We start from the raw sequence: 22,095 nt of genomic DNA, 5'->3' as shown, positions 1-22,095 counted from the left end.
GTTATTTGAATCAGCTGTGTAGTGCTAGGGCAAAAAAACTAAATGTGCAACCAAGGGGGGCCCCAGGACTGAATTTAGGAAACGTTGGTTAACACAAATATTAACATCATAGCTCTTATTGCAGGACTTGTGAAATGAGCCACATTAGCTCACCAGTGAAACTACTATGTTTATCAAACATTCATATTCCAATGTACAGCCTTACCTATGGATCTTGGGTCCTTGAAATGTGGGATCAGCCTACTCAGTGACATCTAAAGAACACAACTGTGAAGAGTTTACACATAATAACATCATAGCTCTTATTGCAGGACTTTGACTGTGGGAAACCACTTCACTATTCAGCCTATTGACTGGTGAGCTAATGTCGCTCATTAAACAACATTTTTCAAAATACGTACAATGTTATGCTGTTTACAGTTCAGGCATAGATCTATTTCCAAAGATAATGGTCTCCAATGTCACTCTGTTTGAATCTCCATTTTAGAGTATTCTATGATCGCTGAATCCATACGGCTTTTTGCTAAGTGTTTCCATGTGTACGTTTTAATGATACAAATTGGACAAAGGTAAATGTCAGCCACCATCTGTTACCCCTTTCTCCCCAAATTTCTGCTGTTAACATTTATACTACGCTTTTCTAAATAACTTATTAGCTGTTCCATTTGACCTGTTACCAAGATGAAAGGTCGCAAGGTCATATATGTGCAACTCGTTCTAAAATAGCTTACCGCTTTGATGTCTGATTATTTACCAGTCTCCATTCTTGACTCTTTTTTTTTTACTGTGGTGAGTGTGGGTTTTGCATGCCCCCAAAGAAGCTATTTCCTTTGCCATATATCTTATGCGTGCGTGCATGCAAACTGCTGGTTAAGTTCTCTTCACTCCTGTTCTGCCAAATCAATAAAACAGTCTTTGAAAAGCTCCCTGAGCAGCTCAATGAGCTTGGGGGGGATGAGCTGTTTCAAAGGAAACTAGTGTCTCTGGATTAGCAATGAAAATACCTTCCACTGCTCCTTCTCCTCCAACTCCAACTCCTCCTCCTCCCTCCTACCCCTCCTCCTTCTTCTCCTCTCCTACTCTTCCCGGGATCTCCCCACTGACATTCTCCTATTTCCTGGATTCCACTGAGCGTACACATCAGTCTGCCAGTTTGCCCTCCCTCCCTCCCTCCCTCCCTCCCTCCCTCCCTCCCTCCCTCCCTCCCTCCCTCCCTCCCTCCCTCCCTCCCACACACACACACACACACACACACACACACACACACACACACACACACACACACATAGCTACCGTGCTGAGAAAACGCTTCACTACTTTTTAAACTACTTTGTAAACATGGTTCTCTTGCTGAACTTCAATTAAAGCAGGTCTGACATGTCGTTCGAGGAATCACCTGGGACAGAGGGAAATTCATGACTCAGCAGGAGATAAGATCATGAATCTCTGGTGGCAGATTGATTCAAACAAGCTGTATATTGTCTCTCTATAGTCTCCTGTCTGGAGATGATTGTGGACTACAGGGATAAGAGGACCGAGCACGCCCCCATTCTGCAGCAGTGGAATAGGTTGAGAGCTTCATGTCCCTTGGTGTCCACATCACCAACAAACTAACATTGTCCAAGCACACCAAGACAGTCGTGAAAAGACTGACTGAAAAGATTTGGCATGGGTCCTCAGATCCTCAAAAGGTTCTACAGCAGCACCATTGAGAGCATCACTGCCTTGTATGGCAACTGCTCGTCCTCCGACCGCAAGGCACTACAGAGGGTAGTGCGTATGGCCCAGTGCATCACTGGGGCCAAACGTCCTGCCATCCAAGATGGCACCATACCAGGTGGTGTCAGAGGAAGGCACTAAAAATTGTCAAAGACTCCAGCCACCCTAGTTATAGACTGTTCTCTCTGCTACCGCACGGCAAGCGGTACCGGAGCACCAAGTCTAGGTACAAAAGGCTTCTACACAGATTCTACCCCCAAGCCATGAGACTCCTGAACATCTAGTCAAATGGCTACCCAGACTATTTGCATTGCCCCCCCCCCCCCCATCCACACCACTGCCACTCTCTGTTGTCATCTTATGTATAGTCTCTTTAATAACTCTATCAACATGTACATACTACCTCAACTTACCGGTGCCCCCGCACATTGACTCTGTACCCGGCACCCCCCTTTATATATTGTTAATTTAACTGCTGCTCTTTAATTACTTGTTACTTTTATCTCTTATTCTTATCCTTATTTTTTTTTAAACTGCACTTTTGGTTAGGGGCTCGTAAGTAAGCAGTTAACTGTAAGGTCTACACCTCTTGTATTCGGCGCATGTGACTAATAAAATTTGATTTGATTTGGAACCCAGCTGCATGGCTCACTTGCCTGGCTGTCTGAGGAGGACTATGGGTAATCTGTGATGTCAGTGCGGCCGAGCCTTGATCAGACCTTCCACCTATATATTCACTTCATAGTCCTCTTCTACTTGCTTTCCTTTTTTTTCTGAATTTTCTTTCTTCTTCTACCTTCATCTCCTTTCCTAACTCCTTTTCCACTAGCATTTGTATATACAGTGCATTGAGTAATCCCCTACTACCACCATGTTTCACTGGAGGTAGTGATGATGCTGATGTCCTCTTCCTATTACTGTTTGTAAGATTTTAAGATGTTGCACGGGTCTGACTGTCTAACTTACAGCTCTCTCCTCCACAGGTGTCGATATCCTCCATCAGCTGGGCCTCACCGGCAGCAGAGAGACTCTCTCCTCTGGGATCAGCTCGCCCTCTCCTCCATCCTCACCCCCAAGAGCCAGGGTCCTACTCAGCCTGGATGCCCACATTGAAGCCCCCACGGGGAGCCTGTTCCCGCCGGAGCTCGGTGAGGAGTTTTCTGTTGTGGTGAGCCTAAGCTCCTGGCGAGCGAACAATGCTTTCCTTTTCAGCGTGCGTGACAGCAGGAACAAGCTGCAGTTTGGTATCCAGCTGCTGCCCGGGAAGGTGGTTGTGTACACTGCCGAGAAGACCTCTGTCTACTTCACCTATGACGTGCACGACGGGCGCCAGCACTCTTTCGCTGTGGGCGTGAGGCCACGCTCTGTGTCGTTCCATGCGGACTGCGGGGCGGTGCTGCAGAGAGAGCAGACGCTGACCCGGTCACAGACCCTGGGGTCAGGATCCGGAGGCCTGCTCACCTTAGGAAGGATGAACTCCAAAGCAGCCCAATTCCAGGGCCTCATATGCCAGCTGGATATCTACCCCCTGGCCCAGGCTGCTGCGCGCTACTGTGACTACCTTAAAAGACAATGCCGGCTGGCCGACACTTTCCGATGGCCCCCCAGCTCGGATATGGAGGTTTCCAGCTCCCTGGCTTTCTCTCCTATTCCTCTTTCTCTGGAGTCCCAGATGGTGGTGCCCCCATTGTTGACTGTAGACTCCCACACCCAGCAGACGTCCACCTCGGCCGGATCAGCCCCCATCCCCTCTCTGGAGAGGTCCGGAACAATGTATTTAAGCCCCTCAGAGCAGCCTCACCTGGGGGTCAGGATCCAGACCCAGAGCTCCCTGCTAGAGCACCTCAACTCCATCCATACCCCCGTCACTGCTGGCCACAGCAGCCTGTCCTCAGGCACCCTCAGTGGGCTGGAGGCCCTGGGAATCACCCGCAGAAGTACCACCCCCAGTTACAGATCCAGCCCAACAAGGGGCTCAACCAGGCACTCTCCCCAGTCTGAGAACGACATGGAGGAGAGGAGCCCCAGGAGGCCCCAACGGGTCACCATAGACACCCCAGGTATAAACTCTCCTGTCAAGCAGACTCACTTGAAGGATGGCTTGAGGAACAGCTCCAGCTCCAGGCCTAGGGACTCTAACCCCCAGCTCCAGCCCATTGACCACCTCCTGGACACCCAGTTCAGACCCAATGGCACCACCCTGTACCGGGAGAACCAGGTGGAAACCTCAGAGGAGCATGGCCAGGAAGAGGCCTACGATGTGGACATGGGAGGCTACGACTATGGTTATGAGAATCCAGACTACTTCTACGGAGACTATGACGAAGCTTTCCCCGGACCCAAAGGAGAACCAGGTCCTCCGGTAAGTGTTTGGAATTCATAAATAGATTGAGAGAATGTTGGAAACATTTCTTTAAAGTGTGTTTCCCGCAAGTCAGAGCAGAGTTGTGCATGAGCAATGGGGGACAATTAGCAATTAAGCCTAATTTATTGTGATTATGCATTGAGTGTTCTGTTGGCCCTCTTTCTCAAACACACTCAATAAAGCCCCCCAAAAATAAAGAATAAATAAGTAAATTATTTGGCAGGCCTTTGTATTGATTTAGAGGCAAGGTGATGGTGTCGAAGCACCTTTTTTCATGTATCAACAGGTGGTTAAAATAACATGTCATTCCTCTTGAAATACTGCCAGTGACTCGTCCTCACTCTTGTGAGAGTGGGGAGGGGTGTAATTTATAACTGGGGGTTGCTCCTATAGCCTACCGACAAAAGAGCACCCAACAGGCTGACATCGGCTTGCTAGCTGTAGAGGTATTTTTTCTTCTCTTCAGTGAGAACAACATTCTGACATTCTGTCATATCGGTGATGCTGATCTAATGCTTATGGCCCCATGGCAGCCTCAGAGGGACACAGCTGATTGAGGTGTTTCCAAGTCAGTGGTGTTGCTGCTAAACCTTTCTCCACAAGGACTTAAAGCCACAATCTGTCATTTATTTGATAATTGAAAATCAGTCACTATAATTATTACAGATTGCACCTTTACCGAGAGTAAGTCCGAGCCTAACATCTGTTTCTCTAATTCAACTCCATGAGCCTAGAGCTGGTAGACAAATGTTTTTGGAGGCCAACCAAACCTGGTTACCAGGAGGTAATAAGTCAAGGAGTCAGATATCGACTTGTTTTTCCATCCTCCTTGACTAAGCTACTGTATGTGTTGTGGAAATGCAGCCATTTTCTTTAGCAACAGTCTCTGACAGGCTCCATATTTAGGAAGTCGGGTCAGCGCAAGGACAATGGGTCAGTGTGTGATTGTGATGTCACCACATCCCATCCTGCACTCAGAGCTACAGATTGAGGATATGGCTATGTTCTGTTCAGCGTTCTCCTGTGCTCCATACTCTCCCATGTTCAGTGCTCCCTGCTCTGTGCTTCATTTGCCTGCTCTGGAGCATGGAAGTACAGTGAATGGAACACTGATTGTATCTCATCCTCACATTGGTTTTGGCTCTGGCTCCAGATAGTCAGTAGAGAAGCATACATTAAACACAGGTGATGAATATGAATAACCCTTTAAACCCTTTGTTTTACAGCCCATTATTTAGCAGATACCTAGCTAGCACATAACGTTCTGAGAACCATATGTTTCTTTGAGCTTGGTGAGCACGTGGTTGTCCTATGGTTATTTTGTATACAACCTTGCCACAACTTTCTGGGAACGTTGCAGAACAGCTGCTTGGCTTTGGAATGTTCTCAGCTCATTTACGGAACTTGACAAAATAAATATATTTTCTTGGAATTTCATTAGTCTAATAGAACGTTTCCTAAAAGTTCAGACATGGTAACATTTAATTGCAATTTTGGTAATGTTCTAGGAATGTTCTCCAATGGGTTTGACATTTGGAATGTTTTCAAATTGTTCTGAAAATATTAAGAAACAATGTTTTTCTGTGGGAGTTTCAGTACTTCATCATAATGTTTCCTACAGGTTTCCTCATGGTTCTATTTAAAGTCATGTTCTCAAATTGTTCTGTACGTTAAGAAACAACTTTCTTCTGTAGGAATTTAAGTACTTCTACAGAACATTACACACAAGTTCCCATGTGGATCTATTTAATGTCATATTTTTACTGCATTCTGGGAAAGTTCTCAAAAATGGTGTGACTTAAGAGATGTTTTCCGAACATTCAGATAATGTATGGTTCTCTTTTATGTCAGTTCTTGGCAATATTCTGTGAATGTATTTTTTAAAATTGTACACATTAACATCAGTAAGCTCAGTTACGTTCTCAGAAAATGTTTATACGTTCTAAGAATTCTAAGAAACATATACATTCTGCTTTTAATCAACAAAACTCTATATCCTCTCTTGTTAAGTGTGTTCAGGTGTGTTGGCCGTTGCAATTACCTACTATTTGGTGCATTAACATTTTTCTATTTTGATTGAGAATTGTTGAGAATTGAGATCCAGTTTGACTCAAATCAAATCAAATTAAATCAAATTTTATTTGTCACATACACATGGTTAGCAGATGTTAATGCGAGTGTAGCGAAATGCTGGGATGTGAGAAGAATGTCTGGGGGAGTTCACCCCAGCTGTACAGACACTTAAAATGCACTTTAAGAGGGAGGAAGTACAGATTACTCAATCGTCACCTTCATGATTTACTTCCTCACTGCTGGTACTATTAGTGCTACCTAGCCTGGTTCGACCATACTGAACAATAGTGAGTGCAGCGCTAAGTCAGGTTTATCCAGGCTAAGTGTTACCTATAGTAGACAGCAAATTAAAATATATAGTATGGAACATACTGTACAATAAATTCAGTTTTAAGGTTTTGTTGGGCCCAACACGCAGCCAGCAGCACAGCTGTCATGCTGCTAATATTATCAACAGATCTTTGTTTTTTTTTTGTGTGAAGAAGCCTCATGGTCTCAATTGGCCCTGTTGTTATGGCGAGGAGAAGGCGGTAGTAGTGCACTCACTGTTTCCATCACTGTGTCTGTGTTGGAGTGTGGCTCCATGAGCAAGCAGCTGTTTCTGTCGCTGAGACGTTCTCTCTTTGTCCCATTGATATCGACGGAGAGGAATAGAATGTGCAGGACTTCCCCCATAACTGCTCCTACGCACACATACAGTTGAAGTCGGACGTTCACATACATCTTATCCAAATACATTTAAACTCAGTTTTTCACAATTCCTGAAATTTAATCCTGGTTAAAAAATTCCCTGTCTTAGGTCAGTCAGGATCACCACTTTATTTTACGAATGTGAAATGTCAGAATAATAATAGAGAGAATTATTTATTTCTGCTTTTATTTCTTTCATCACATTCCCAGTGGGTCAGAAATTTACATACACTCAATTAGTATTTTGGTAGCATTGCCTTTAAATTGCTTACCTTGGGTCAAACGTTTCAAGTAGCCTTTCACAAGCTTCCCACAAAAAGTTGGATGAAATTTGGCCCATTCCTCCTGACAGAGCTAGAGTAACTGAGTCAGGTTTGTAGGCATCCTTGCTCGCACACACTTTTTCAGTTCTGCCCATACATTTTCTATAGGATTAAGGTCAGGGCTTTGTGATGGCCATTCCAATACCTTGACTTTGTTGTCCTTAAGCCATTTTGCCACAAATTTGGAAGTATGCTTGTGAGGGTCATTGTCCATTTGGAAGACCCATTTGAGACCAAGCTTTAACTTCCTGACTGATGTCTGAGAAGTTTCTTCAATATATCCAAATCATTTTCTTCCCTCATGGGAAGTTTTGTGAAGTGCACCAGTCCCTCCTGCAGCAAAGCACCTCCACAATATGATGCTGACATCCCCGTGCTTCACGGCTGGGATTGTGTTCTTCGGCTTGCAAGCCTCCCCCTTTTCCCCCCAAACATAACGATGGTCATTATGGCCAAACAGTTCTATTTTTGTTTCATCAGACCAGAGGACATTTCTCCAAAAATTACAACCTTTGGCCCCATATGCAGTTGCAAACCGTAGTCTGGCTTTTCTTATGGTGGTTTTGGAGCAGTGGCTTCTTCCTTGCTGAGCTGCTTTTCAAGTTATGTTGATATAGGACTTGTTTTACTGTGGATATAGATACTTTTGTACCTGTTTCTTCCAGCATCTTCTCAAGGTCCTTTGCTGTTGTTCTGGGATTGATTTGTACTTTTGGCACCAATGTACGTTCATCTCTAGGAGACAGAATGTATCTCCTTCCTGAGTGGTATGACTACTTCCTGGTCCCATGGTGTTTATACTTGCGTACTATTGTTTGTACAGATGAACTGGTACCTTCAGGTGTTCGGAAATGGCTTTTTCTTCCATTTTTTTTTCTCAGGTCTTGGCTGATTTCTTTTTCTTTTCACATGATGTCAAGCAAAGAGGTTCTGACCTTGAAGGTAGGTCTTGAAATATATCCACAGGTACACCTCCAATTGACTCAAATGATGTCAATAAGCCTTTCAGAAGCTTCTAAAGCCATGACATCATTTTTTTGAATTTTCCAAGCTGTTTAAAAGCACAGTCAACTTAGTGTATGCAAACTTTTGACCAACTGGAATTGTGATACAGTGAATTATATATGAAATAATCTGCCTGTAAACAATTGTTAAAAAAATGACTTGTGTCATGCACAAAGTAGATGTCCTAACCGACTTGCCAAAAACGTTAATTTGTTAACAAGAGATTTGTGGAGTGGTTTTAATGTCTCCAACCTAAGTGTATGTAAACTTCTGACTTCAACTGTACACGCACATATAGACAAACATACACACATGATTTTGTATCCCTTTGTTTATTATTGATTATCATTCCAAAATAGTTTTTCCATGACTCTCTGTGTGTGTGCATTATGTCCTGACCGTCATACTATTTCATGCTGCTGTATAGCAGCTTGCTACATTGTGAACACATTGTCATGGGAGTGTGATTCCCCACAAAACAAGGTTTTAGATTTTCATGACATTTATCCATAAAAGGATCCTTTGAAGGAAAGTGTTTTGACATACTTTTTAAATTTAGAGTTGGAATATTTGTGACGTTTATATTTGTGATCTCTTTTTCATCTTTAGAGTGGTATTTTGATTTCAATAACAATTTTCTTACCTTAATTTATGAATCTTGAAAAATATTTACATGAATATTGTAAATGTACCCTTTTTTTAAAGGCAACGTTTTTGATATATTGTTGAACATAATATACTCTACGGGAATAACAAAGTTCCAGACTGGGCTCTGTGCTACTTTTAGATCCAATTTGTAAGCATTACTAACAGAGTGAATGTGAAAATGGTTCAAAATGGTCACTGTTTGCTGTTGATTTGCAGGGTGATACAAGTAAAGGGAGGACTGTGATTGCTTACGTTGTCTACTACGGCAATTTTTATGTATGAAATGGGTAATAACTTTAAAACTAGCAAAGATCCCACTCTGGAACATACATACATACATACATACATACATACATACATACATACATACATACATACACACATACATACACACATACATACATACATACATACATACGTACATATGTATGTTAACAATATATACAAATATTTGCCAAATACATTCTTTCTTTTTGTATATATTGATGTTTATACTTTTCAATATTGTGTGTATCAATTTGTCCTATTGGCAGAGGCTGGTGCTCTCGCCTTAGTTGAATTTTAAGTGGCAGCTGTGCAGAATTTTACGATTAACCATGTGACAATGATTGAGAAATGAAAATGTGCCTATATATCATGGCTTTCACTCAGATTGGTAGAAATGGTAGGATAAATTGTAAGCTTCCCCAAACTTGAAACTTACGAGCTGCTTATAGTCTTTACTATAACACCCATTAATGTTGTAAATGACTATTGTTGCTGGAAATGGCAGATTTTTTTATGGAATATCTACATATGCGTACAGAGGCCCATTATCAACAACCATAGCTCCTGTGTTCCAATGGCACGTTGTGTTAGCTTATCCAAGTTTATCATTTTAAAAGGCTAATTGATCATTAGAAAACCATTTTGAAATTATGTTAGCACAGCTGAAAACTTTGTCCTTATTAAAGAAGCAGTACAACTGTCCTTCTTTAGACTAGTTGAGTATCTGGAGCATCAGCATTTGTGGGTTCGATTACAGGCTCAAAATGGCCAGAAACAAAGAGCTTTCTTCTGAAACTCGTCTGTCTATTCTTGTTCTGAGAAATTAAGGCTAGTCCATGTGAGAAATTGCCAAGAAACTGAAGTTCTCATACAACGCTGTGTACTACTCCCTTCACAGAACAGTGCAAACTGACTCTAACTAGAATAGAAAGAGGAGTGGTGCACATCTGAGCAAGAGGACAAGTACATTAGTCTAGTTTGAGAAACAGATGCCTCACAAGTTCTCAACTGGCAGCTTCATTAAATAGTACCCACAAAACACCAGTCTCAACGTCAACAGTGAAGAGGCGACTCGAAGAGGGATGCTGGCCTCCAATTTTTTAAATGGACTGGATCTTTATATACACTATTCTTGCCTTGTAACTCCTACATAATCATTATTGAGTCTTAAAGGAGGCCTGGGTAAGGCCAACATATATTCATGTTCCAACTTAAGGTAATTTCTTCTCAATTATGATTTAATATAAAGTATAAATATCAAATATATGTCAATAATCCTTCCTCGAAAGAACCCTTCTATGGATGAAATGCGGTGAAACCCCCTAAATCATGGTCTAGTTTCGTGAGGAATCACCCAGCAGTTATATTGCTGTCAGTATTACTACTAGCATCCCATCCACAGCCAAGACACTCAGTGAAACCTCTTTCTGTAAGTCTCTCCAGTGATCCTCTCTTTCTTTTTGTTTGCCTTGGATTAGCACATCAGTCCAATAGAGGATACATGATAACTGTTACTTTCAAAAGCCTCCAATTATCAATCATACTTTAAAAGGTGCAATATGCAGAAATCGCTCAGCCATTTCCTGGTTGCTAAAATTCTAATAGTTCACATAATTTCAGTTTATGTGACAAAACAATCAGTCATTGTGTAGAGAATCATTGTACCATCTAAACCGCTGTGAAATATATTTCCCATAACCAAAAATATTGTATTTTCAGCTGTTTGAAGCTGGTGTACAAAACCGAAAGTAAAAGACGTAAAAACTTAAGAACGGGAAGTATAAGTATAGGATCTTAATTTGATCACACTGTTGCAGGAGAACTTTCCTGCAATGCAGGACATTTTAAACGTGTAGTGTATTTGAGGTTTTAAAAAAGGCTTCTGTAGTTTATCATTTCCACTTTCCGACATGATTTTCCCTTACAAAAAATTTATCAACCCCTACATAAATGTCCATTAATTATAATCCACTTAATAATGAACATTTTCTGTTGCTGCAGGATTATTTTCCCACTGTAGCAAACTGGCTCAAATTAAGATCCTACATCTGTATCCCGTTTGAGAGAGCCAAGCTGAATTCTGACTTGTTTGCAAGTTATCTACTTACTCCACACCTCTGTGGATGTGTGCATTTGTGTAAGTTTGTTATGAATGCGTGGGATGGGAAAAAAGCTACCACATAACATACCAGGTTTAATGTAATCAAAGTCACGTTTTACAAGTACTGTAGTACTTCAGTTCCAACTCTGGAATTTAAAAGTATTCACCACATTTGTTCCCCCCCCCTCTTTCTTATTTTATATGTTGTGTCGAAAAGAACATGAAGTGGAATCATACCATGCTTTTCCTCCATGGTTGTTTTGCCATGACAACGAGTTTATCTTAATCCCAGAACTGGTTTGAGGCATAGTCCTTCACACTCATCCAGACAATGTAACATGATATCACCATCCTCTCGAAGCTTTGCTATTAGTACAGTATCCACCTACCCACATCTAACTGTACATTAAACCGCATGATATCACTTCTCAATTAGCAAGTTATTTGTGTGTCTGTAACATCCCTCTCTCTCTCTATAACAGGGTCCTCCTGGTCCCCCTGGTCTACCTGGTCCTGCTGGCAAGAGAGGAGCTCGGGTGAGTACTGCAAACCATGTCACACCTGTGGTCATGTGATGCCATTGTGCTTACACCCCTTCTTGAGGTGACACTGTAAACGGATTGAAAGGAGATCCCTTTCCCCAGATTTGTTTTAACCCTAGCAGTCTCGTACTGTGCTATATGGTGCTATGAAAAGTGTTTTTTTAGAGGATCTTACAAGGTCGTGCTGGCTTTCGTGCTGATTCTCCAGAGTCTATTTCAGGACAGGTCATGAAGTAGCTAGTTCTGTTCCTCCGTAAGTTGGGGTCAGGTTTATTGGTCTGATGAGGCACGTTCATACCCGAGCGCACAGATACACACAACACTGACACACACTTTGTGACTGAAAACACATCACTTACACGTACACTTTTCAAAGCACTCTCACTCCATCAACACACCCAACAGACATAGCAATGACACACGGTCTGCGAGTCGATACACTTCTCAATGCACTTCATCACCATTAATCCACAGACACAAGCTAAACACAAGCCAGTTGTCAAGACCAGTGACCCAGCACCATTACAGAACTGCTGACATTCCAAAAAGAACCAGGGATGAGCTGTAATGGTGCGTAGGAAAGAGATAGTCCTGTGAGAGGATAATGCATGCATGTTTACTTTACTGTAGGGTTGGGCGGTATAATGATTTTCATATCGTCATACCGTCCCTCTCTCATTCTGGGATTTATAGTAGCCGGCTTAGTACACAAGGGGGCCTAGCACAAGTACTAGCGGATTTCCATAGTATTAGCTAAATATGCTAACGAGCACAATCTAAAATAAACTAATTGCAAAGACAGGCAATCCAGCTCATAAAGTTCTACATCTATAGGTAGCAGGTACAGAATGCATTTTTTGGGGTGAGTTTGGACATTTACAACCAAATGTGAACGAGAGATATAGTGCAAAGGAACAATGTTTGGATGCATGGTGGTCTGAAGGAAAAACAGCACTGACTCTGGAGCACCATGTATACATGCTGTGTCTGTGTGGTGTCTGGAGTCACTAGGGCAACGGGGCCTGCTTTCTCTGCTCTGAGAAGAGGGGCAGAGGAGCAGACTCAGGGGCCGAGAACCGAAAGGATATTTATTTTTATAGGATATCAAGATAGCAGTGGCAGCTGTACAGATAACTCATCCAAAGCCCTTTGACTTCTCAAACATGGCAGAAAGCTAAGAATATACAATGCCCCATCTCCTCATTAATTCAGCCACATACCTAGCTAACTAGCAAGTTAAACCGAATACACATCTGGACTCACCGGCTCCCGCTTTCTCCCATTTGGTCCCAGACTTGGCATTCCGGTATTGCTTTCCGTGTGGTAGCAGAGAGAACACTCTATGACTTGGGTGGCTGGAGTCTTTAAAAAAAATGTTGGGCCTTCCTCTGGTATCGAGGTCCTTGATGGCAGAGAGTTTGGCCCCAGAGATGTACTGGCCAAATGCACTACCCTCTGTACTGCCTTTTGGTTGGATGCCAAGCAGTTGCCATACGAAGCAGTGATGCAGCCAGTCAAGATTTTTTATTTATTCTTTATTCTGCCGGGGCGGCAGGGTAGCCTATTGGTTAGAGCGTTGGACTAGTAACTGGAAGGTTGACATGGTACAAATCTGTCGTTCTGCCCCTGAACAAGGCAGTTAACCCACTGTTCCTAGGCCGTCATTGAAAATAAGAATTTGTTCTTAACTGACTTGCCCAGTTAAATAAAGGTAAAAAATAAAATAAAATAAAAAATTCACCTTTATTTAACCAGGTAGGCCAATTGAGAACAAGCTTTCAATTACAACTGCGACCTGGCCAAGATAAAGCAAAGCAGTGCGACAAAAACAACAACACAAAGTTACACAAACAAAAGTACAGTCAATAACACAATAGAAAAATCTATGTACAGTGTGTGCAAATGTAGAAGAGTAGGGAGGTAAGGCAATAAATAGGCCATAGAGGCAGAAAAATTACAATTTAGCATTAACACTGGAGTGATAGATGTGCAGATGATGATGTGCAAGTAGAGATACTGGGGTGCAAAAGAGGATAAGAGCAAGAGGACAAATAACAATATGGGGATGAGGAAGCTGGGTGTGCTATTTATAGATAGGCACTGCATCTCAGTGCTAGAAGCCAATCACAGTTAGCCAGCTATACTCAGGAAGACCACAGATGCACCTCTCTCTGTTTTTATCTTTGTAAAGTCTTGTTTATAACACATCAAGCCTCTTGGTTACGCGTGTTTAGTGTGTGTCAGACAGACAGGGACCCTCCAGCAGCCAGCCAGACAGGCAGTAAAAATTGTCTACAGGTAAACTACTGTATAATGGTAAACCCTCGTGGGACCCAACTGTGGAGACATATGGTTTACATACTGTGCGGTGACCCATAGAGGCATAGACAGAGGGAGGCTTTGTTATGGGGTGGAAAATGACTGTAATGGGGGGTTGTGTCTGTGTGGGCTGCGAACTCTGCTGCCTCAGCAAGAGGCAGTACTGTACTGTACTCACCTGTATTGTACCTTAGCTAAATCCCACACTCCACAGGTGGCAGCATTTTATACACACAGAACAGACCCCCACTTTAAATAATCTGCTCTGGGAGATAGGAGAGAAGGAAGCGATAGAGAAAGCGACCGAGAGAAGAAAGCGATAGAGAGAGATAGGAGGAGGGTGGGAGGAGAGAGTTGCAGCGATAGAGGGGGAGAGAGCGAGACGGGTAGTTAGATAAATGGGGAGAGGAGGGAGGGAGGCAGAGGGGGAGAGAGATCCTTTGTTATGGGGTTTTACTGGAGTCGCGGAAAGTAGAGCGCCAGGGGGAGAGGTTGGGGGCTGGGTGGTAGAACAAGACTGTGACACCACAACACAACCCAGTGTCAAGAGGACACACAGACACCTTTAAAACTAGGCGTGGGTCATCATTACCCCTACGTTAAGTCTCTGTCATCTCCTGATCACAGCCATTTATGGTGACTGATTACTGTTATGGGAGAGAGCAGTCTTACCTCATAGCTTTAGTTTGTAGTGGGTGTTATAGAGAGAATGCAGCTTAAGCCAGGCAACAGCAGGGGTGCAGATGTGTGTGTGTGTGTGTGTGTGTGTGTGTGCGTGTGTACGTGTGTACATGAGCATGCACGTGTGGTTGTTCCCATGTGTGAGTTGTACTCAAAGTGAGTGCATGTATGTTATAAGGTGTTCCCTTGAAAGTGCACTCTTGTACGGTTTAAAGGTAGGGCATAGTTTGGCACATGAAGAAAAATGTGACATAAAATATGTGTAATACTCAGAAAAGGTCTCACTATATCTCATCACAGCCTACAATCACTGACTCCTTCAGCAGTTTTATCTACCTTTAATCTTTGTGGCTAAAAGATGGGAACTGTTGATGACATACAGTATGACTAATTCACTGTACCGTTTACACCTTCTGTAGAGACCCATCCACTTAGCAATAATGCTATGCTGTCGTTGTGATGTAGTAGATCTACTGTAAATTAATCTCTCTCTATCTCTCGCTGTCTCTCTAGGGTCCTACTGGTCCACATGGAAACCCTGGCCTGCCTGGTCTTCCTGGTCCCAAGGTTAGTGCCCTAATCCTGGGTTGGGGGGCACAGACATCCCCCTTGAGCTCCAGAGAGAGTCTTGTTAATGTTGTGGGATGTGGAGGCCCCCAGGGGTCAGCCAGGACCAGTTTTATTGTCAGGGCCCTGGCTGTAATGTTCAATGTCATACTCTGACTACCAGACTCCTCTGCTCCACAAAAGGGTAAGGTCTAATCCTAGTGAGAGGGAAGCAGTACCTAACTAGCCTCGGAAATCCCAGACCTAGGGCAGCAACAGCACTCTGGGATTAATGACAGATTCTCATGGCAACTTCAAAAAGGGACAAAAATTGTTCTGGGGAGGGTCCTCTTCAGACAGAAGACTACAGACAGAACGCTCTCAACAAATCACGAGGCAGACATGCCAGAACGTCGTAATGCGAAACCTACGTTTGCCGGCAAAATGTCAACAGTGGTTTTAGCAAAGGTAGTTAATGCAAACTAGCCACTTGGGAAATGCACTCCTTAAAAATATCTTCAGTGATCTTCATCTTGACAGCTACTATTTTGTGTCCGGGGATGTTTACGCTTGGGCATCAAACGGTTAGTGCAGTGACGTAGGAAAGACGGATGTCCCAACTCTGCCCTTTCCTCTACACTGTAAAAATAGAAAGACTCAAAACACCATGATTGTGTAATGAAACCATGGAAAGTGGTGCACCTAACCTGAGATCTGGTGGTGGAATGTAAAACCCCAATGTAAGTGTTTTGATACACAGACAGTGTTTTAAAACAATACAAGTACTCTAAAAGACACAAAGTGCTTTTTCAATCTGAATATTGGTGTTTTCAGGAAAGTTTTGTCAAAACACTTTTGGGGTTTCTCGGGGCATGTAAAAGGTGGGACAGGCGGAAGCTGTAATTGAACCCCACTTCCTATCTTGCCACGTGGCTCTGTTTTTAGAGGATTGTGGGTAATTCAAACATTTCTACACAATGTTATATGCATGTTTGAAGAAAGACAAGTATACTTCTACATTAGTATTAAGCAGCTTGTTGTACCACGAGGTGTAATGGTGAACAAATATCGAAATCTTCAGGCAAAATGACATGAGTGATGAGACAACCCATTCCCACATATCCAACTTTTTATGACAGAGGCAAGTACGGAATCCTGCAATGCTTGCAGTAAAACCTCTAGTTACTACTGTGCTCAACAATGCCTGCCAAAATGGATTAAACTGGCAAATGATCAGATACATAAATCAATGTTAAACATTAAAGTACTCCAGAAGAAGTGATCTAATTTTGCAATAGACAGGATTTGAAACACCACAATAGTTTTAGAGGAAACGACACCAAAAGGAGAAGGTATCTAATTCTGCACTAAACAGAACTCTAAACATCATACTTGTGTTTTCAACCTTTTCCATTAGTGCTCCCAGTCCCCGGCAAGGTGTTGCGTAACACTTGACTAAATGACGCTACGACACACCATGTAATGTTTCAAAACATCTCAGGACGATGTGTTTCCATAAAGTTGAGGTTGTCTCCTACGCATTGGTGGCAGCTCAGTTGCAGTGAGGGCACTTTTAACAGTGTATACCAAACTGGTGTTGTACACGTACAGAAGTGTTAAGCTGGTACATTGTGGGAGGCAACCCGTCTGTCTAGAGAGACTAGTATCTTACTCATCTTGGGGTCAACGTTATGATTTCTGTTTAACTTCTGAGGAATAGTACTTAATTTCATATTTTTTCATTATGGTTGGCAATTTAAATGAATGATAAGCAACATTACTCTGCCACAGAGTGGGTGGTAGGTGCTCAATATTGAGATAAAAACGTATATCTCTATGGTGCTCAGATCAACGTGTCTTTGGAAGGGATAGATAGACTCTTCTCAGGCTCCCGATGTGGCGCAGCTGTCTAAGGCACTGCATCTCAGTGCAAGAGGTGTCACTACAGTCCCTGGTTTGAATCCAGGCTGCATCACAACTGGCTGTGATTGGGAGTCCCATAGGGTGGCGCACAATCGGCCCAGTGTCTTCCGGGTTTGGCTGGGGTAGGTCGTCATTGAAATAAGAATTTGTTCTTAACTGACTTGTCTAGTTAAATAAAGGTTACTTTTCCCAGCTATTGTCGTGGTGAATAGCAGCAGCAGAGTTTTGGGGTGGAAAGTGCCCCGTGGGCATGACAGAGGCCTTTTGATTGGTTGTTATTTGCTGATGGAGGAGGGGAAAATACCTGTGTCTGTCATTTGATTGAGTAGGCAGTTAAGGGGGAGGGGCGGGACGAGAAAAGAAGGGATGGTGGTTAAATAGATGCATGTAAAAAACCCTGCTGTCGGTGAGGAGGAAGGAGTGTTGATTCATTTCATCTGGAAAGAGGAGGATACACATGTATTTTCCGAAAGAAAAAGATAACCTTGCTGTAATGTGAAGTCTCTGATGACTTTTAATGCAAGGGGTTGACTTGACCCCTTTCCTGAACTGGAGGGTCCTTAGTAACATTACATTGACTGGCTCAAGTTCACTCATACCGAATGAGGCTTAGATGAACAAAAATATAACATGAATACTAACAGTGATAGCATTGCATTAAAGGCTGACATCGGCAATATTTTCTGGATTATGTTTTAGTGATGGTAGCTTGATGTACCGGCTCTGTCGATAACTAATGTACGAACAATTCTGAACCCTCTGATTGTAGATCTGTGCCTTCAGGGCAGTTTCCATATTTTGAAATCCAATTTAAATGTGGAGAATTGACTGCATATGCGAGACGTTGATATGTTTAAAACAATTTACAGTCGAAAATTCCCTGTCTACACTGAATTCGAGGTGCTCCGAACCGGTAGCAAATGCTCTTCTCAGAAAACATCTTTCCTGAAAGGTGGTAGAGTTGTTGTGATTCTGATAGAGAATATTATGACATGGAGATCTGAAAGCCATTTCAATAGATAACATAAAATTGATCAGAAATACAGTGTATTTACAATTTAATGTTGTAAATGACAATTGTAGCTGGAAACGGCTGATTATTTAATGGATTATCTTCATAGGAGTACAGAGGCCCATTATCAGCAACAATCACTCCTTAGCTAATCCAAGTTTATCATTTTAAAAGGCTAATTGATCATTAGAAAACCCTTTTGGAGCACAGCTGCACAGCTGAAAACTGTTATGTACAATGCTGTATACTACTCCCTTCACAGAACAGCACAAACTGGCTCTAACTAGAATAGAAAGAGGAGTGGGAGGACAACTGAGCAAGCGGACAAGTACAATAGAGTGTCTAGTTTGAGAAACAGACGCCTCACAAGGAAAATACTGCTTGAGTAAAAGTCTAAGTAAATGTAATTGCTAAAATCTACTTAAATTAAATCTACTTATATTAAGCAAACCAGACTGCACCATTTTCTTGTTTATTTATTTATTTATGGATAGCCATGGGCACTGCAATACAGTCATAATTTACAAACGAGTACTTTTGTGTGTCAGGAAAAATTTATGGAATTAAAAGTACATCATTTTAAATTAGGAATGTAGTGAAGTAAAAGTTAAAGTTGTAAACAATATAAATAGTAAAGTACACCACTGCTATTTGCCATATATTTTTCAACTGTGCTGTTTCAAAAAAAGTTCTGAACCTTTCTATTCTCATAGGTTCTACAGATTGTAAATTAGCAAAAATATTTATCCATAAGAGTATTATTATATTATTGATCGATTGACTATGACTTTTCAAATCACCCAGCAGTGCTATTTGCAGAGTTAGCTTCAGGTAAATGTTGCAATTCTTCAGCCATTCCTGAACCTGCGACCAAATACAAAATACATATGGACACTACCAAAACAAATGATTTAATAAATCTGTCCCTTGCAGCAAAATCTGCAGAGCTGGGATGGTTGTATCCCTATATATCCGAATGAAAAAATATGGGCTGGCGCACACCCAGAGATAATAATTTCATGTAGAGGTGCTGACTAACGGCAAATAAACTATAAGCTATAAAAATAGACAGTCACACACTCCATATACAGTTGCAATTTGATGTTTACATACATCTTAGCCAACTACATTTAAACTCAGTTTTTCACAATTCCTGACATTTAATCCTAGTAAGTAATCCCTGTTAAAGGTCAGTTAGGATCATCACTTTATTTTAAGAATGTGTAATATCAGAATAATAGTAGAGAGAATGATTTATTTCTGCTTTTATTTCTTTCATCACATTCCCAGTGGGTCAGAAGTTTACGTACACTCAATTAGTATTTGGTAGCATTGCCTTTAAATTGTTTAACTTGGGTCAAACTCTTCCGGTAGCTACAAGCTTCCCACAATACGTTGGGTGAATTTTGGCCCATTCCTCCTTACAGAGCTGGTGTAACGGAGTCAGGTTTGTAGGCCTCCTTGCTTGCACCCGCTTTTTCAGTTCTGCCCACCCATTTTCTATAGAATTGAGGTCAGGGCTTTGTGATGGCCACTCCAATACCTTGACTTTGTTGTCCTCAAGCCATTTTACCACAACTTTGGAAGTATGCTTGGGGTCATTGTCCATTGGGAAGACCCATTTGCGAACAAGCTTTAACTTCCTGACTGATGTCTGAGATGTTGCTTCAATATATCCACATAATTTTCTTCCCTCATGATGCCATCTATTTTGTGAAGTGCACCAGTCCCTCCTGCAGCAAAGCACCCCCACAACATGATGCTGCCACCCCTCTGCTTCACGGTTGGGATGGTGTTCTTCAGGTTGCAAGCCTCCCCCTTTTTCCTCCAAACATAATGATGGTCATTATGGCCAAACAGTTCTATTTTTTGTTTCATCAGACCAGAGGATATTTCTCCAAAAATTACGATCTTTGGCACCATGTGCCGTTGTAAACCGTAGTCTGGCTTTTTTTATGGTGGTTTTGGAGCAGTGTCTTCTTCCTTGCTGAGCGGCCTTTCAGGTTATGTCGATATAGGACTCAATTTAATGTGGATATAGATACTTTTGTACCTGTTTTCTCCAGCATCTTCACAAGGTCCTTTGCTGTTGTTCTGGGATTGATTTGCACTTTTGGCAACAAAGTACGTTCATCTCTAGGAGACAGAACACGTCGCCTTCCTGAGTGGTATGACGGCTGCGTCGTCCAATGGTGTTTATACTTGCGTTCTATTGTTTGTACAGATGAACGCGGTAGCTTCAGGCATTTGAAAATTGCTCCCAAGGATGAACCAGAATTGCGGAGGTCTACAATTTTTTTATGAGTTCTTAGCTGATTTCTTTAGATTTTCCCATGATGTCAAGCAAAGAGGTACTGAGTTTGAAGGTACTCCTTGAAATACATCCACAGGTACACCTCCAATTGACTCAAATTATGTAAATTAGCCTATCAGAAGCTTCTAAAGCCATTACATAATTTTCTGACATTTTCCAAGCTGTTTAAAGGCACAGTCAACTTAGTGCATGTAAACTTCTGACGCACTGGAATTGTGAATTATAAGTGAAGTAATCTGTCTGTAAACAATTGTTGGAAAAATTAAAGTAGATGTCCTAACTGACTTCCCAAAACTGTAGTGTGTCAACAAGAAGTTTGTGGAGTGGTTGAAAAATTTGTTTTAATTTCTCCAATTTAGGTGTATGTAAACTTCTGACTTCAACTGTATCAACTCCCAGTAATGTATTAGGTGATTTACACAATAAATTACTAGGTGTTTATATATGGAGTGTGCGACTCTTTATTTTCATAAGCTTATTGTATATGCCCATATATAACATTCTATTGGTTGCAAGATTTTTGTATAATAATTTAAATTGAAAAACTCTTAAGTTTTGAATCTGGCATTGTTTTGTGTATCAGTTCATAAACCATGTGCCATGAAATTGGTACATCAAAATTCTCTTCCCGCTCTTCCTCTCCGCCAGGCTACCCTTCATTACGCACACCTGTCACAATCATTACGTTTATCGGGGCTTACTGGACTCACCTGGACTCCTTCACTGTTGATTGCTCCATTTATCGGTCTGTTCTTCCATTGGTTCCCCGTGTCAGCATTAATGTCGTTATGTATTCATGTCCAGATGCTGTCCTGTTCCTTGTCCATTGTTAATTAAATGTTCACTCCCTGTACTTGCTTCCTGTCTACCAGCGTTGGTCCTTACAATTTTATAATCTATATGGCACAGCTGTCAATTTTTTGGTCCTTAAATTAAACTGATTCACAATTTTCCTTAACCAATTTTGGTCTTTAATTCAGGGCCGACAGACAAGTTCCTTACTTTCACCCCATCCACTTTTGGGTAGAGCAGACATTTCCATATATTTTTGTTAGCCACATGTGTGACGTAACTCCACCAGTCCTATTTATGATCTAATTTACAAAGATTATAAAAAAATGTTTTCTCAATTTGTATATTTGAGTTTAACAATAATATTATATTTATTTAATGTTGGATCTGACATTTCGATGGCCATAATAAATAGACATGCCGATAGTGGACAACCTTGTTTTTCTTCACCACAGTATAATACTTTTGAGATGTAGCCATTATTTACTATTTTACACCTAGGATTACTATACATAACTTTGACCAATTGTATAAGAGATTCTCCAAAACTGAAATATTCCAGACATTTACAAATAAATTCCAGTCATACTTTATCAAAGCCTTTTCAAAGTCAGCTATGAATACCAGGCCTGGTTTCCTAGATTTTCCCTAGTGTTCTATTGTTTCCAGTCCTTATCTTCTATTATCTCCAATGTATCGTCCATGTAAAAACCTGTTTATTAGGATGTGTAATATCCAACAATACCTTTTAAATTCTATGCGCTATGCATTTTCC

The 22,095-nt window shown here is 41.7% G+C and overlaps 1 protein-coding gene across 1 annotated transcript in view; it reads left to right on the top strand.

Moving 5' to 3' along the window:
- LOC139406790 (collagen alpha-1(XXIV) chain-like) overlaps positions 1-22,095 on the top strand; it is a 185,092-nt gene that overhangs the window by 34,002 nt on the left and 128,995 nt on the right. Inside the window, exons 3-5 of the mRNA XM_071149826.1 lie at positions 2,703-4,081; positions 11,674-11,727; positions 15,247-15,300. Of these exons, the coding sequence (XP_071005927.1) occupies positions 2,703-4,081; positions 11,674-11,727; positions 15,247-15,300 (1,487 nt within the window). The remainder of the gene's footprint in view (positions 1-2,702; positions 4,082-11,673; positions 11,728-15,246; positions 15,301-22,095) is intronic.

Source organism: Oncorhynchus clarkii, chromosome 4 (assembly GCF_045791955.1).
Source record: "Oncorhynchus clarkii lewisi isolate Uvic-CL-2024 chromosome 4, UVic_Ocla_1.0, whole genome shotgun sequence".
NCBI lineage: Eukaryota > Metazoa > Chordata > Actinopteri > Salmoniformes > Salmonidae > Oncorhynchus > Oncorhynchus clarkii.
Note: the sequence above shows the minus strand (reverse complement) of the source record. Positions and strands in the feature narration are given on the sequence as shown.